This window comes from Olea europaea, unplaced genomic scaffold (genome assembly GCF_002742605.1).
Source record: "Olea europaea var. sylvestris unplaced genomic scaffold, O_europaea_v1 scaffold520, whole genome shotgun sequence".
NCBI classification, from domain to species: Eukaryota; Viridiplantae; Streptophyta; class Magnoliopsida; order Lamiales; family Oleaceae; genus Olea; species Olea europaea.
In genome coordinates, this window is record NW_019263520.1 from 65,669 (window position 1) to 83,242 (window position 17,574).

A 17,574-nucleotide genomic window follows, 5' to 3' on the forward strand; every position below is an offset into this window, starting at 1 on the left:
TCAAATCCATTCCACAATCTCACGAAATTGATCCTCATTCTCCGCGGCTATATTTGCTAATGTAGCAAACTCTTCACACATTCTATCATACCTCAACTGGTCAGGAGTGCTAACCAAACCGTCGTAATTCACCGCAACCCTCGTGTGAGCTCTACAAACATCTCTCCTCCATCTCTTTAATATGTACCTATCCGGTAGTGATGTGATGCCATTACGCATCAAAACTGATATGGCATGTCTACACAAAATTCCTCAAAACTCAAAGAGATGACAACTGCAAATAATGTCGCACTCCTCCGCACGAAACAACATCGTGAATTTTTTCTTCATGTCCTTCTTCTCGTAAATGACGTCCTCCTCAACCTCATACGTCCTCCCCGAACATCCGTCAGATATAGTTAGGACATCGCAGTACATCTTTCCGGTTATCTCATCCTGAAATTCGTGAAATTTAGATATGGTATACACTGCTTGAAATTGCTTTTCCATTTCGTATCTCGATGCGCACGGCACCATTTTTGAATAAGACTTGAAATCTGCATGGAACTCCTTCTCAACCTTGCTTCGCAGTGCTCGTTCGTATTGTTCTACGAACTGCTTCAATGATGTCTTCACATGCACATACCCATCGAAGATTGCATTTACACTTTCACTACGTTGAGTAGTTGACATCCCTGCCCAGAAAGTTGTTTTCAAATAGCATGGCACCCATCGACGACGATTCTCATACAACCCGGACAACCATTCATTGTCGTATAAGTTATAGTGCATAATCATCAATTCCCAACCTTCCTCAAACTCTTCAACAAACTGGGAGTCATATACTAGTCCGTGCATACATGAAAAAATGGAGCTCTTATCCTTGTGATATCCAAATTTTTCTGGCAATTTTTTTAATATGTGCCACAAACACCATCTATGTCTCGTATTCGGAAACACTATTTGAATTGCATTCTGCATAGCCCTATCTTGATCAGTTATAATTCCATTAGGAGCTTGACCATGCATGCACAACATCCAAGTTCTGAACAACCAAACAAATGTATCCGTATCCTCATTTGACAGCAACCCACATCCAAGCAATATCGACTGTCCGTGGTGATTTACTCCAACAAAGGGGCAAAAGGCATATCGTATTTATTTGTCAAGTAAGTGGTATCAAATGTCACCACATCACCGAATTCCTTATACGCTTGCCTAGACCTATTATCTGCCCAGAACAAATTCTTAAGCCGAGACTCGTCATCTAAATCCATTGCGAAATAAAACCCAAAGGAACGTGCTTGCATCTCCGAAAAGTAAGATTGTATTGCTGCGGCATCTCCTTCACCTAGTCTTAATCGCCTCACTTTTTCTACATAATTTCGGCAATCCCTTTCAATGCAAGGCAGATTCTCATACCCCCCGGCTTCAACCACTGCAGAGTTAAAACTCTTATGTAAAGGTATTCCAGCTATATCATTCACTTCTAGTTTTCGTTTCACATGTGTACTTAATTCTCTGTTACATCGATACAATCTGGATTTCGACGGACTTGTTTTATGATTATGTTCGAGATCAACCGTGCAGATTTTCCATATTCCACGAATATCTGAAGAAGCGGTTATCCTCGCTTTGCAACCTGTCTGCATTGTTGGTTGCGGCTTCAAAGAACCTTCGCTTTTGTTGCGTCGTTGTCCCTCACGACTACATGTCAACGTAATGTATGTCACTACACCATTTTCACCCTTTCTAGAATTTCTTCTCCTTACCGGAAAGCCTACTTCGTATGCATACTTCTTGTAAAATTCAAACAATTCTTCTTGGTCATTGAATTTCATACCCACCTCCGGCATAACTGTAACATCCCCTCCTACATTATCATTTTCCAATATGATTACATTGTCCGTCAACTTCTCATCATTGGATTCGACAACTACTTCGTCATCCAATACGTCCACTATTTCTTTCCCTACATCGAAATCAACAAGCAGTATTAAACAAAATGGGGAAACGTAGTAGCGGGATGCAGGTTAATTATAATACGGTATCAAGTCTCCATGCTTTCACTTCCTCGAGAATTGAACAATTTTTTCATTGAACACATTAAACTAAGCAGATAATGTCTAAGCAGAGAACACATTAAACTAAGCTGCTCCGGTGCTACTTTTAAGTTAACATTTCAATCTCAGCCAAACGTGCTTTAATAAGTCAATTCTTAGTTTCTCACATCACAATGTGGAAACGTAATGGAGAAGTTAATCAAGTTAGGGTTGGTAATAGAGGGGAACAGATTATGACAGTCTTTACTATTTTTGGATGCCTAGCAAGGATGAATTTAAAAATCCCTACTTATATTATTTATTTAAAAATAAAATAAAGAGATTTAAGATTGCTATGCGAAGCTGAGAATAAAATTTTACAATCTGCTGGCCTTGTGACATATATATCTAAATCTAAAAGACAAAATAACTTTGGTAAATTAATACACATTGATGTAAATAGGCAAATAAATATTCTGAAACTCGTTCGTATTGTCCCTCTCTCGTATAAGTTACATTGAATTTTTTTTAACGAACGGTAATAGTTGTATCCATATCAAAATCCGATTTACTTCTACTTTTAACGACAAATGGCTTATAAAAGATATTATATTTTTGGTGAATACAACTTTGCTGTAGAATTCTAGAAATGGATTCTACCTACCTTTCTCGTTAAATTGTTCGGCGTCTGGGGTTGGGTCAGTGCATGTCATGGCTACCAAGTAAAAAAACTGAACTGAAAAGAACCCAGTCGTCGGAGGTGGGTCGGACAGATGAATGTTAAGGGTTTGCTCGTGAGGGTCAGAATTTTGCAGGAAACGGATTTGGGGAAAATTGCTAATAGTTGGGGAATATATGTATCTGTATCCGGGTTACTCAAATATTGGGCCCGGTTAAAAGATTAAAATCTGACCCTGTGACCCGAGTCTCCTTCCCGCCTCTCAGCAGCCATGTCAGCAAATTCGAATTGGTGTGAAAGAAGCTGTGAACGGGTGCTGTACAACCAGCATAATTCTTGATTGATATTTGAGTTGGTGGGGACAAGTATGAATGCATATAATAACTTATACAGATTTGTTTACACATTTCTTTATATAACGATGACTTAGTGAGTACTTTCACGTTAAAATTTTACTAGTTGTACAATTGGGTCGACAACCCCAATTGACAACCTTTTTCATTTTCACGGGAGGGGACTCATGATTTTCTTATTCATCGTGGGTTCCCTCCTATGCGTGTGGTTGTGAATTCCGACTGTACATATAGCATGATCAAATGTTAAACTAGGAGGATAACTGCTAACCAGGTCGGCATCTGTAAATGAAATTTGTTTATTATCCTTCTCTATTTATGGACCCAAAGGCTAGTCACGCTGTAACACTGTTAATGTTATGAAATTGTGCCCCCAGGGCACATCTCCAAGTGGTAAAAGGGGAGAGTGGAGAAATTCAACTTTGCTTGAGGCTGCTGCGTCAAGGGTTCGAATCCTGAAATATGGATTTGGCTCTTGGGTAAGTGCAAGTGTACAAGCAGCCTTCCACCCTATACCCTTGGAGGCATAACCTGCGATTTACCTCCCTCACGATACTCTAGGGCAGGCGTGGTGGGGGACCCTTAAAGTTAGGGTTTAACCTTTTTTTTTTTAATGTTATGAAATTGTACCTTTTCTTTTTTTTTTTCCTTGTAGAAACTAAGGCCCTGTTTGGCACCCATTTTTATCAAAATGCATTTTTCTCTCTCTTCTTTTCAACCATACATTCTTTATTAAAATAATATTACACGTAAATCAAAAACTTTTTTTTATTTTTCAACCACACATTTTCCATCAATTTACTATTCAAAAATGCATTTTCACAAAAAAATTCCTACCAAACACCCTCTAATAATGCACTCTCAAAAGTGTGTTTCTTGTTTACGAGGCAGTGCATGCGGCAATCACTTCCATCTGTTTTTGGTATGTACAAATGCATCGATCACTTGGATAGTTGGATTTTTAATTTTCTCTCTGACAATTTTGACCTGGCGGACGTAGAGGGTGTCTTCATGATCCAAGTTTCGTCCGTATTGTGGCCGCCCATGTCTATGTGGGGACAGTATGGAAAATGGTGTGACTTGTGCTGGGCCCGGCTACGTAACTGCACATTTATAATTACTTATAAATGATCAAATTCACATATTTTTAAGGATACACAACTTTTGTCAAGAGCGTGTGGCCGAGTTGGCAAAAAGGCATGGCCTGGGAAACTGGGTTGGCTTCGACGAGGGTTCAACCCACGCTTGAGACATCCGCCTTCTCCTTGGAGAAGATTTAACCGGCTGGTGTGGTTGCGGGTCTTGTGCCAGCCCCTAGGTTTACCTAGTGCGCACTGGTAGTCGGGCCTCCGCTCTAAGAGTGGTCGGGGCTCCGCCAGTAGCAGCTGCGGGTTCCTGGGTTATCAAAAAAAAAAAAAAAGGATACACAACTTTTACTAGAGTTATTATGTAGAACATGCCGCTCAATCGTTCCCAGACAAACAAATCGAACGCTTGAGGAGAGTGCGAGCAGACTTGTACAAGGTCGCTTGCAAACCAAGCGAAGTAGTAGAGCGATAGCTCATCAGTTGTGCTCGAGCAAGCTCCAAATATGGACTTGTAAATCGTGGCTACTCATTTGTTTACTTAGCCCTTTTTTTCAAATTTTTTGCCTAATTTTAATGGCTTTTAGGACCGTTGCAAAGATAGCATTTTTTTTTCTTTTTAAACTTTCTATCTCACGATGGAACCCATCTGCTAAAGAAAAAGGGGTCAAAAAAGTCATTCTTAGGTGAAATAATGCGAAACAGACAGGGGCTTATAAATTCACATCTTTATTATACTTCGATGGTGAAAATGCAATTTTCAATTTTTTAAAGAAAAAATTGAATCGCAAACCGGATTAGCTAAAGTTCTTTTAGGCGAGCCAGCTCATGCTCGATTCGCCTCTTTGGGACACACTAATTACAAAGAATTATAAATGTTGACATAAATCAAGTTATTTTACAAGTTAATTACTCTGAAAACTATTGAACTTTTACCCTAGTTGCAATCAGTAACTGAATTTTCATTGGAGTGTCTATTAAGATTAACGAAATTCTAACGTGTCCATCCAAGTCACCAAATTAATAACATTGGAGATAAGTGAACTTTCACTCCGATTACAATTAGGCCGCTGAACTCTCACCCTAATTGCAATCAGGCACACTAAACTTCTTGAAAGCAATCAAGTCATATTCTTAAATCTTTTACCGTATAAACAACAACAATTAGTTAAAAATAATGGATTTCAAAACTCAAACTGACTTCTCAAAGTCAATCAATGGAAAAATAACTCCATTTGAAACCACAAAAAGAAAAAAAGGGAAAAAAGAAAAAGAAAAAAGAAAAGCCATTGATCTAATATCACAAGAATAATCAAACATAGGTTCCTAACTAGAATAAAAATTGTGCAGAACAAGGAAAAATCAACAAAGTTTATTCAGAAAATTAAATCTCGAAAAAAGAAAAATGTAGAAAACAAGAGTCATAAAGAGATTTTAGAAATTTATTAGACATAGATTGTAAATGAAATAAAATTGTTATGAAATTCCATAATACCATAGTTATTGTCACACAGACGACAAGAAAATATTAGGGTCTGTTTGATTGCAAAGATGGAATTTGGGTAGAAGGAAAATGAATTCCAGGGAATTAAATTATCTAGAAATTGTTTCCCTAGGACTTGTTAATTTTTGTGTTTGATTAATATAATTTTTCACGTGAAAAATGTTGAAATAAAAATATTTTTTGGGGTTCGTTTTGTTTTGTTTTACATGAAAATTATCAATTAAAGGGATCAAATTTACTGGTATTGGAGATATAATTTGTTTCCATTGCAAATAATAATAATAATAATCAAGAAAATCATCTATCTTTTGATGTATGTTTTCCATTGCCCATAAAAAAATAAAACTTGAACAGTGGGTTGGAAACCAAGAATACCAATTCCCAATACAATCAAGAAAATATAATTCCATAAAAAATAAAACATATCAAACACACATAATTGGAAAAAATGTGGAATTCGAATTCAATTTTCCATAGAACTCGAACCAATCAAATAGGCCCTTAGAATAAATAGAGCAGTCTTTAGTAAAAACGTCAACAATGGATAATGCACATCTTTGAGAATAGCAAAACGTCACTAATTTTCACTGAAGTCGCCATAGATGCTTTGTTTATTCAGCATCCTTTCAAAATTGTTCACTCTTGCATGTGAACTTCATTTATTAAATATCGTATGATTTTTTTCTTGATTTGAAATAATTTTTAAACTACCATGAGTCAATTTTAGAAACGGTCAGTTCACTGATAAGTTCGAAATTTTAATTTAATAATTAAAGTATTTTTTTTGACTAATTTATTCAGTAACATTAATGAACTATATATTATTGGTTATAGTTCAATGAATTGTTAGCATCTAGGTGAAAGTTCGGTGACCTCTAGTGTAATTAGCCCGTTATTTTACACTTCCCTTTCGGTTGACATGAAAAATTATAGAATAATATTATTCGCAGTGAAAACTACCGGCAATCGTCCTATGTGGCGTACACTCGACAGTTTTTCATTTGATATATAATTCAAAAAATAACTACCATATCTACGTACCAAATATCAAATTGCCAAGTGTATGCCACATAGGACGATTACTGACAGTCTTCACTACGAAGAGCATTACTCAAAATTATACTATTGGTCTTATTTCGATGGTAGTTATTTTGTCAAAAATTCTAATATACCCTTCACGGAGCTCCCAAGCAGCGGCGGATTTACCCATTTTAATTTTTTTGTAGGTAATTTTATTCTAATATTAGCCCCGCTTAAAAAAATTTCTAGTCCGATCCTGAATTCTTACTCTTAGGGGTGGTAATCGAGCTAAACGATTTGCCAGCTTGCCCACTTGGCTCGTAAAAAGGCTGCTCATGGATGCCTTGGGCTCATATTTGGATGACCTCGAGCCCAAGCCGAGTGGGCATGCTCACCAGGCGAGTCGAGCCCGCTCAACTAACCCACAGGCAAACAACTCTATGGGCTTGTAAAAAAAAGGAACAAAAAGTCAAAAAAATTTTAGAAAAATTGGGCTTGGCTCGGCTTGCCCTTGAGCACTAGACGAGCTCGTGGGTAGATGTGCCGAGCCGGCTTAACTCGGCCTATTGTAATCCCACCCAATGATTCGAATAAGGAGAAGGAAGCATTATTACTTTTCGAATAAATTTTACTTTTTAGTACAAAAGATAGCTTCTAACAAATCACTTGTTTTCTCTTCGCTCTAACCCGGAAGAAAAGCAGTTCTTCAAAAAAATAAAATCTCATAATGTTGAGAATTTTGGGAAAAAAAATTGAAATTAATATCTAAAACGCGATCCTTAGCTGACCTAAATAACGATCATTAATAAATTATAAAGAATAAATTGAAGGGTTTAGAGATGTCACTAAATAAAATAGGGCACAATCTTTCAAGTGTCTTATTCCTTCGATTCCTTAATTATTAGAGCATCTAATTATGTGATTCTTTGCATGCTTCCCTTTGCTGTTAATTCTCTGTTCCATCACATTAATATTATTTTATTTTGTAGCATAATATTTAGTTTATATAAATTACTTATTTGACCATAATAAAAATAATAAACTATCAAAATATTTTAAGTTATACAATATAAAATATTATTGTTTAGATAACAACGTAATAAATTAATGAAGTATTTAAAGTCAAAAAATGTTACATTTGTCTTGTATTACTACTTATTTTACCAAATATTAATCAATTCACGCACATAAAAAAATAATAAATAAATAAATAAAATAAAATTGAAAGTACAGAGAAAAAAATGAACTGTTTGACCTCTAACATCATTTTTCATATAAGTTAAGTTGTTTCATTTGTATTGGATAAGATGTAACGTGAATCACAAAACATAGATGACGAGAAGCAAGAAAAGAAGGCGGGAATCTTTGCGATTTCGATAAAATTGAGAAAATGCAACATAGCAAGTAGTTGAAGTCAAATCTCATTGTCACTCATAAAAATTGCGAACGTGACACACCTTTGATGAAAAATGAATCCCACTTGCTCATGAAGGTATGGGATATAACAAATAAACATTGCAAAATTCTGTTAACAGTCATAATTCTATTATATTTGACCCTACGTGACCATACATGCCATTAGTCAATTGAAAAATAAAAGACAAAAAGGAGAAAGCGCTGGTAAATGCTGTTATTTCTCTTGCCTTTGTTAAAAATGAATATGGAAACAAAAGTATCACATTAGTTTACATGACAATGGTGCTTTCTATTTTAAAATAATGATATTTACACTACATAGTTCATCTCTCTAACGGTCTAACTTAAATAGAAAATGTTATAAAACGGTTCTATATGAAAAGAATTTTGCTGGGTTAATAGGACAGAACCTCTACCAACACTCAAACCAAGCAGGACCCACCTGTATAAAAAACTACCAAAAATCCCACCCACTCCCCGGTGCTGTGAGTATTCGGTATGCTAGCCTGTACATGAAGCACCTCTCATATGAAAAAGATGCATATGTTGAGCACCCCAACAGGTGTTCTCTCCCACCAAACGACCTCGAGAGGATAACAGAATACCTCGTGGTCCCGAAGTGACTCATTTAGTGCGGTAGGTGCATTATTGTATCTTGCTAACGGTACACGACTTGATATAACATTCTCAATTTCACAGTCGAAAATGTCAGTTTTTTTCTTCTGGAGGTATGAACTTCTGAGAAGTTTAAATCTTCACAGATTTCAGTAAATGATGATCATCTGGAATCCAATTTTCATCCACAAGATCAAGATCATCCAAAGATTTGATTGAGTTATTGCCAATTTCAGAAATTTTTATTTGATCCGCTAATTCTCTCAATATCTGGTATACATCTTGGCAACAAGGGTGTGAATGATCCTCTGCATTGAAAGCATGCACCTCATTTTGAACTTCTATCCAACTCCAACCAGGTACTTTCTTGACTCCTCTCTCTTTCATCAGCCTCTTTACGTTAGCCTTCTCGTCCCACCTCTTAAGATGTCCATACATGTCCGAGAGAAGAACATAAGTACAGTGTTCTCCGGGCTCGGGTTCTAGCAAATGACAGGCTACCTGAGTTGCCAATTCTATATCACCACATGACCTACAGGCACCTAATAGAGTTTTCCACACCATGGCATCGGGTTCAAATGGCATTTCTTTGATCAGCTCTTTTGCTTCCAGTAGACGTCCAGCTCGACCAAGTAAGTCAATAGCACAGGCGTAATTTTCCATTTGTGGGCGAACTCCATATTCAGTTTCCATGGATTTTAGGAACGTAAGTCCTTCCTCTACCAGACCAATGTGACTACATGCAGTTAGAACAGCAACAAAAGTGATGTGATCCAGCTGCACGTCTTTCTCTCTCATCAAGGAGAAGAGGTCGAGAGCAACTTTACCTTGCCCGTGTTGCGCATAAGCAAAAATGATTGAGTTCCAAGTTATTGAACTGTCCTTGCATGATGCATCAAAGGATTTCCAGGCATCTCCAATTATCCCACACTTTGAATACATGAAGATCAAAGCACTCGCAACATATTCATTCACCTCAAATCCAGATTTTGCAACCAAGGCGTGAATTTGTCGACCCAATTGGAGTGTGGCCAAATCAGAGCAAGATCTAAGGACAGCTGAGAAGGCATAATGATCAACTTTTCGGTACTCGAGATGCATCTGTCCAAAGAGCTTCAAGGCATTTTCACTCAAACCATTTTGCGATAACCCTGTCAAAATTGTATTCCAAGAAACAAGGTCCTTGACATGCATGAACTCAAAGATTTTCAGTGCATTATTTATGCTGCTGTTATTGGATTTCAGATACATCGAAATCAAGGCATTAGCAATTGGCGTTAACCGTTCAAATCCCCTCTTTAGAACCAAAGCATGGAAAGATCTCCCTTGACTCTGTTGAGAATCCACAAAACAAGCACTTATTATGGTAGTATATGTATAAATATCTGGTTCTAAACCAAGCTTTTCCATCTCCAAGAAGAGCTTAAATCCATATTTTTCTTGATCATGCTCCGTATAAGCTGCTAGCATTGAATTCCAAGTAACCAGATCTCGGTATCCCCAAGTAATATCAAAAATTCTTTCCGCATCATCAATGCACCCACACTTTGAATATGCGGTGATCAAAGCATTATAGACAGTGTTATCAAACTCTAACCCAAGTTTCATAATCTTCCCATGAATCTGCTTCACGGACATGCAAAACTCAACCCCATCTAGCACTGTCAAGAGTGGTGCAAAGGTGGCATCATCAACCCCCACACCTTCCCTTTCCATAGACAACATCAATTGAGAACAACGCTTGTGATCTCCCATTTCTGCATATCCCGCAATCAAAGCATTCCACGACACAGAATTCCTCTCCGGCATGTCATTAAACACCACACTTCCATCCCCAACTCTATCACACTTCACGTACATATCCAAAAGCGCACTGGCAGCATAGACATTTTCCTTATACCCCATCTTGATCACATCAGCATGCACCTGTTGCCCACATTCAAGATGATTACTCGAAGCGACGCCCTTGAATATGCTCCCAAAAGTATAGCCATCAAACACAAACCCATTATTCTTCATGGATTTCAAGACTTCCCATGCCATGTCAAAGCATCCAGAATTTACATACCCTGCTATCAGGGTGTTCCAAGAGACGGTATCTGGAGTAGGCATTTCGTCGAACAGTTTGAGAGCATTGCTCAAGTCTTTGCATTTTATGTAGCTGTTTATGATGTTGTTGGCAGTGTAAGTATCTGTAATCTGTGACACCTTGATAGCTTGGCAATGGGTTGGTAAAACTTTTGATAAATTGGCGAGTGTGGTTTCAGTGAATATTTGCAGTGGCCTCATTCAAGAGAGAGCGCATGTTTAATTAAGCTTGAAAAAACAATTATAAGTAGATAAGTAAACTTTATCGTTAAAGGTAACTTTTTTCACGTTAATAAGTAGTAAAAAGTAATTTATTTAGAAAAAAAAAGTTATTTTAAGCTTAGCAATTAGCTAATATACAGTAATTACTGTTGAAAAAATTGGTTTTAATTAGTTGATTTGACCAACTTTTGACCAATTAATTTAGTGGGTCCCGTTAATCGGAAATAAGATTTCTTTGGCCGAATGTATTCTACTCTATGAGTAAATTAATATGGTATATTTATTTTCTCAAAACCAATTTAAGGTGAATGAGAAATTAAGGCCAAAAGATGCCTACTTGATGTTGAAATAAAATAGGTGGGAAATTGAAAAATACCAATCCCACATAGGAAAACTAGAAGAATATAAACCACCTTATATAGCTCAAATTTGGGATTTGGGTTTGGGCCCCAAGGAGTACCAATAGTCTTTGAGGGGGAGAGAACCTACATGCTAGTATGTTAAACCAAAACCCACACGTGCGCGCCGCCGCCGGCCGGCTCGTCACGGTATATTTTTTGGTAAAATAACATTTAATTATATTATTTTATAATAATAATATATTTTATGTTATTAATTTTTTTTCCTTCCCCGAATTTTCTGTGTGTGACTCGTGACAACCTTTCAACATCTATAAATAGGCCCCCATACCCCGATTTTTATTCATTCCAAAAATCAGAATTGATTTTCTACTCTCCCGAAATTATCCCTTTGTCCTTACATAATTTCTGTTCTTATAATTCAGTTCTTGAAAATTACTTTTCGTGCATTTCACTCATCCAGTGTGTGTGGAGAGATCTAAACTTTACGGGTTCGTCATGTCTTGTAATTTGGAGTACTATTATTACAAGACGAGGTCATTGTATCTTAGGAAACGAGTGCTGCAATACCGTTAGTACCAGTGCGGGGCATTATCGTTTTAAGGAGAAAGAGTAAATAGTAAAAAGTAATTTATTTAGAAAAAAAAAGTTATTTTAAGCTTAGCAATTAGCTAATATACAGTAATTACTGTTGAAAAAATTGGTTTTAATTAGTTGATTTGACCAACTTTTGACCAATTAATTTAGTGGGTCCCGTTAATCGGAAATAAGATTTCTTTGGCCGAATGTATTCTACTCTATGAGTAAATTAATATGGTATATTTATTTTCTCAAAACCAATTTAAGGTGAATGAGAAATTAAGGCCAAAAGATGCCTACTTGATGTTGAAATAAAATAGGTGGGAAATTGAAAAATACCAATCCCACATAGGAAAACTAGAAGAATATAAACCACCTTATATAGCTCAAATTTGGGATTTGGGTTTGGGCCCCAAGGAGTACCAATAGTCTTTGAGGGGGAGAGAACCTACATGCTAGTATGTTAAACCAAAACCCACACGTGCGCGCCGCCGCCGGCCGGCTCGTCACGGTATATTTTTTGGTAAAATAACATTTAATTATATTATTTTATAATAATAATATATTTTATGTTATTAATTTTTTTTCCTTCCCCGAATTTTCTGTGTGTGACTCGTGACAACCTTTCAACATCTATAAATAGGCCCCCATACCCCGATTTTTATTCATTCCAAAAATCAGAATTGATTTTCTACTCTCCCGAAATTATCCCTTTGTCCTTACATAATTTCTGTTTTATAATTCAATCCTCGAAAATTAATTTTCGTGCATTTCAGTCATCTAGTGTGTGTGGAGAGATCTAAACTTTACAGGTTCGTCGGGTCTTGTAATTTAGAGTACTACTATTACAAGACGAAGTCGTTGTATCTTGGGAAACGAGCGCTACAATACTGTGAGTACCAGTGCGGGGCATTATCATTTTAAGGAGAAAGAATCAAACTCTTGTCTCGACCGTTCAAAACCATCCAAACATCGTTACTCTACCAAATATAAATTACGGTAACACTATTATTTGCTATTATTTTTCTACAATTACTAACTTCCATAATTATTCTTCTGATAGAGGTTAAATCGTTCTCTTAATTATCGGCGGTGCGACTTTAACTCGTTTCTTTGTTGGTAAAGCTTGCGACTTTCACCTAAAGTTGCACGACTTTACTTCAAAAAAGAAAAATTACTGAAGAGAAATGCATAAAAGAATAAATCAATAAATCAATAAAGAAAGAAATTGTAGAATTGTTCCTTCAATTTTTTTTGTTCTTTTCCATTTTCTGTCAATTTATTTGTTGACACATGGTAACAAACTTTTACAAAAAGATCTATTCATAATTTAAAATAAAAAAAATACTAATTTTAAATTTATATAGTTATTAATTTTATTAAAATAATATAACAAAATCTTAATAAATAAGTTCCATAATATTAAAAACTTTATTATTAAACAGTCATTAAAATTCACTAATCAATTTAAATTTAGCATTGTATTGAAAAGCTCATCATACTTGGTATAATTTCTCTCGTATTTAGCCCATATTTGATTTAAATTAAAATTATATTTTTAACTGATTTTAATAAAAATTGATAAAAATATGTATTTGAAAAGTTGTAATATTTGATTAAATCATGTTTTATGCTGCAATACTTGTCATGAATTACTTGTCAGACATATTTATTGGCAACGTTTGACGTGTGATCTCTCTGTTGGCCGAGAAGCCCAAAGATAGGTGACAAATGTTGTCGATTAATATATTCCGCAAGTGTATGGATTGTAAAAAGCAATAAAGTAAATCCAAGAGTTTGGATATCGTTCACATGAGGACTACTATTTAACAATTAGTTCAATTATTCCTAACTTCAATTTGTTCAAAAACAAATAATAAGTTTTGTAACTAGTGTCTAAATTATTCTAACTAAATTAATCTAACGTACACAACTTATCGAATTTGAATTTTAAAAGTATGAGTATGGATGCAAGGACTTACAACTTTACCTATGGATCCCCTTTAATTCGCCAATCAAGATTCAATACAATTGTAGCTGATAAGTATATTTTATACGCTTATTTAGATCTAAAAATATAGACATTTAATAATTCTTTAAGCCATTATAGCCTAATTTATTGTATATTTCGTTTATTAGGTAAAACTCGATGGTTCAAAACTGAATTGAAAGAAAAATAAAGCGAAAACATGCAAAGTACGGAGTTTGAGGATCAAATTGCAAATATCCAATTATTGATTTAAACCGCAATAGATATTTTGAATATTTATAGGAATCAATTGGATGCAATTAGAAGTAAAAAGGGAATGAAATATTATCAAAATATTACCATAAATCGACTTCCAATCACATAAGATATCTTACAGATTTTTAGTCAAATATTGAGACCCATTTTTAATATAGTAAACGTTCGAATTGGAAAAATTTTATCTCTAGCAAAATTGCAGCCCTTTGAGTTAGCTTTTTGAAGTATTTTGAATCAACTCAATCGGCTATCAGGAGACAAAGTTATGATCAACATACTGACTGTTGTGCAAAAAAAAAAAATTGCGCGCGAAATTAACTTTCCTTATTCGATTGGAACTTTTTTGGAAACAATTTGGACTTGATTTTCAACCAATTTTCGACTCCTACAAATACCTAACAATGGAATAATCTCCTACATCTCTCATATACATATTATACTATAATACTTATCAATTATTATTATCAAATAAGGAAAATTCATAGCTCTATTAGAGAATTGAAGGGACTTGCAATAACTCAATTAAGTGAGGATTCAAACTTGATTTTTGGGCAAAAAAGAAAGGATGTAAGTGGAGATTCATTGGGAAATCATTGAAGAGATTCAAGATTTCAAGTTTTATCTTCATCTTTTCAATTGATCAAAAATTCGAGTTATGTCTTACCACTTAAATATAATTTATTGTAATTTCAATATGTTTGGCTAGTTTTATACATTGTTACGATGAGATGAACCCTTGTTATGATATTTTTAGCTTTTAATTAATTATTTTGACTTTAATTTTGTTTGATCTGTGGATGTTTGTTATCGTTTTTATCATTCTTTTCAATTGCTTGATCACCAATTGAATTGTCAGTGAATTTTATTGTTATCGAGAGAGACGGTAGAATTTAAAGATAATATAATAAATATTATATGATTCGATAGATGATAGAGATGTACATCCATGTTTTATATGGTTTCAATAGGTATTCAAACATTTGTTAATGTATTTATTATGTTTGCATCTTTCATTGAGAGATAGAAAGACCACATAAGGAGAACAGATTTGATCGCTATCGAGAGAGGTCAATTAAATTAGGAATACTAATCAACACGAATTATTTCAAATTGTCAATTTAATTGTTACACTAAGAATAGAATAATAAGGGGGATTCGACATCTTAGCAATGCTTTCACATATTTAAAAATAAATAAATAAAAATCCATTAAATTGCTTTTAGTTTAATTGATAATTTAGATATTAGTATAGAAAACTCAAAATCTATTTACTATTCGATTAAGGTTGCTATTAATTTGAACTCGATCAAATGCATAATCCTCGTGAGTCGACACTCTATTCACTATTTTATTATTTGTTTATGATCCTGTCCACTTGCGGGAAATCAAACGATCAGTATTGTTTGATCGAATTCTTCTATTATATTCAATTTACCACTCTCTCGAATTCTCATTAAGCCTATTTAACTAATTCAATCTCATATTTCCAAGCGAATCAATTTTAGTTAAACGAAATATTAGTTAAAAGAATTCATCTAACGATCACCTTAATTAGTATATGTATCTCTACACGTTATACTAAATTATTGAATTTTAATGTGGTATAAATTTATAACTCACATCCCGATTCGTAATAGATTCACAAAATTATCGAATAATTGGCCAAATAATTCAAGCATTAAATACATAATTAAAATAAACAAATATGCATTTAAAGAACTTGAATCTTGAATAAAAAATAAATAAATGGTCACACATAGATTACACTGTTAACCCTAGATATGAATTTGACTATTCATAATAATGAATGAAAAACAAAAATATAGAGTTTACAACTGAATTTTGAAAGCTTGACCATGGAAAAATTTGAATTTTGCATCAAGAATCTTCTTCAACCTCAAAAGTCTTCAACCCTTATCTTGCTCTTTGATCTTGATGATTATGTGTTTTTCTCTCCCCTAAATTATGTAGAACTCTCTTCAAAAGTGTCAAAAACTAGTATTTATAGTTGTCCGCACGTTTTTTTGTTGTTGTAAGGTTTTTATGGGATTTAAAATGACCAAAAATGCGCCATAGACACACCCAGGTGGTGCCTCAGCGCCATGTAGCGACACCGTGAGGACATAATGGTGGCATCGCAACGCCACCTTTCGAGGGAAATTTACAATGCACCTCCTTTAATATTTTATCATAAAGTTCTCTTCCGATATTCGATTGAGGTGATTCAAATTGTATTGTAAAGATAATCCAAGGGGCTATAACTTTACTTGAAATAGCCTATTTCAAATTTGAACGTTTACTAGGTTAAAAATAAGTTTCAATTTTGAGCTGAAAATCTGAAACACACATATGTGGTTGAAAATCAACGCCATATCCATATTTTTATCATACTTTACTTCTTTCGACTTCTAATTGCATCCAATGGACCCCGAGTATTCTCGAATTTTCATAGTGAGGTTCGACACAACTTTTGAGCATTTACACTTTAGTCCCCAAACTTTGGATCTTGCCATTTTTTGCTTTTTTTTTTTTTAATTCCACTTCCATTTATTGAGTTTCACCTGACAAATGAAATACACAATAAATTAGGTTATAATTGTATAAAAGAAATATTAAATGTCAATATTTTAGGTTCAAATTAATAAGTGTATAAAATATACACTTATCAACAATTGTAGCATACACGACTACAGCTCGATCTTTTGGTAGCGAAATTGTGCTCCTATCATAGCTATGAAAGTAGGGATTCAAGCGAATAATAATTTTCACTAATTCGAATTCAAGGGTCGATTTAATGCTAGATGTGAGAAGGAATTTCCGTTCCCGAATCATTTCTCATGATCTAATGAAGCCCAAAATAAATTTGACAATTAACTGTCTTATGCAATTATGTAGGGTTTTTGATACCCAATAAATCCCGGGCTATGATGTTAACGTGGGTTAATATTATTTCATACGCATAGGCCGATGAATGAAATAAGTCCAACAACCAAGTCCATGCGCTACACCCGGCCCAATTGTATTCCCTTATGAATGGTTTGAATCATGGCCCGTTTACCCCTTTAATGGTCCAACTTAAAGTCTAACCCTAGAGTATATATATGGCTATAACCCTAGCCACTTTCTAATAATGTATTGTGTGATTTTGAGAGAAGAAAAAGAGAATCCCGGCTACCCCCCTTTATGTGAGAAAAAAGGTCTCTAGAAGTGTCTAGAACGCTTGTAAAACGTGTCCAATTGGTGGTTCCTTCCTAGTATACCTTTGTGGTGTCTTCTCATAGCTTTTGTGGCCACAAATCATCATCTTTTCTTGTCCTACGTGGGTAAGATTGAATAGCAACCGAGGTGAATCAATTGGTTGTGGTTTGGAGCCAATTAAACTGGTTGT

At 34.8% G+C, this 17,574-nt stretch overlaps 2 protein-coding genes across 2 annotated transcripts; both read right to left on the reverse strand.

The window, feature by feature from the left end:
- LOC111388698 (protein FAR1-RELATED SEQUENCE 5-like) lies at window positions 1-6,852 on the reverse strand. Its single transcript, XM_023013474.1, has 8 exons — window positions 6,815-6,852; window positions 4,211-4,448; window positions 4,041-4,156; window positions 2,935-3,084; window positions 2,686-2,882; window positions 1,108-1,951; window positions 311-1,024; window positions 1-238 (listed from the first exon to the last, which is right to left on the reverse strand). Exons 1-8 carry the CDS (start codon window positions 6,850-6,852, stop codon window positions 1-3), a joined length of 2,535 nt encoding a protein of 844 aa, XP_022869242.1.
- Window positions 6,853-8,295: 1,443 nt separating this feature from the next.
- On the reverse strand, window positions 8,296-11,025 carry LOC111388692 (putative pentatricopeptide repeat-containing protein At3g25970). Its single transcript, XM_023013469.1, has one exon. It carries the CDS (start codon window positions 10,980-10,982, stop codon window positions 8,826-8,828), a length of 2,157 nt encoding a protein of 718 aa, XP_022869237.1. The 5' UTR covers window positions 10,983-11,025; the 3' UTR covers window positions 8,296-8,825.
- Between the last annotated feature and the right edge of the window lie 6,549 nt (window positions 11,026-17,574).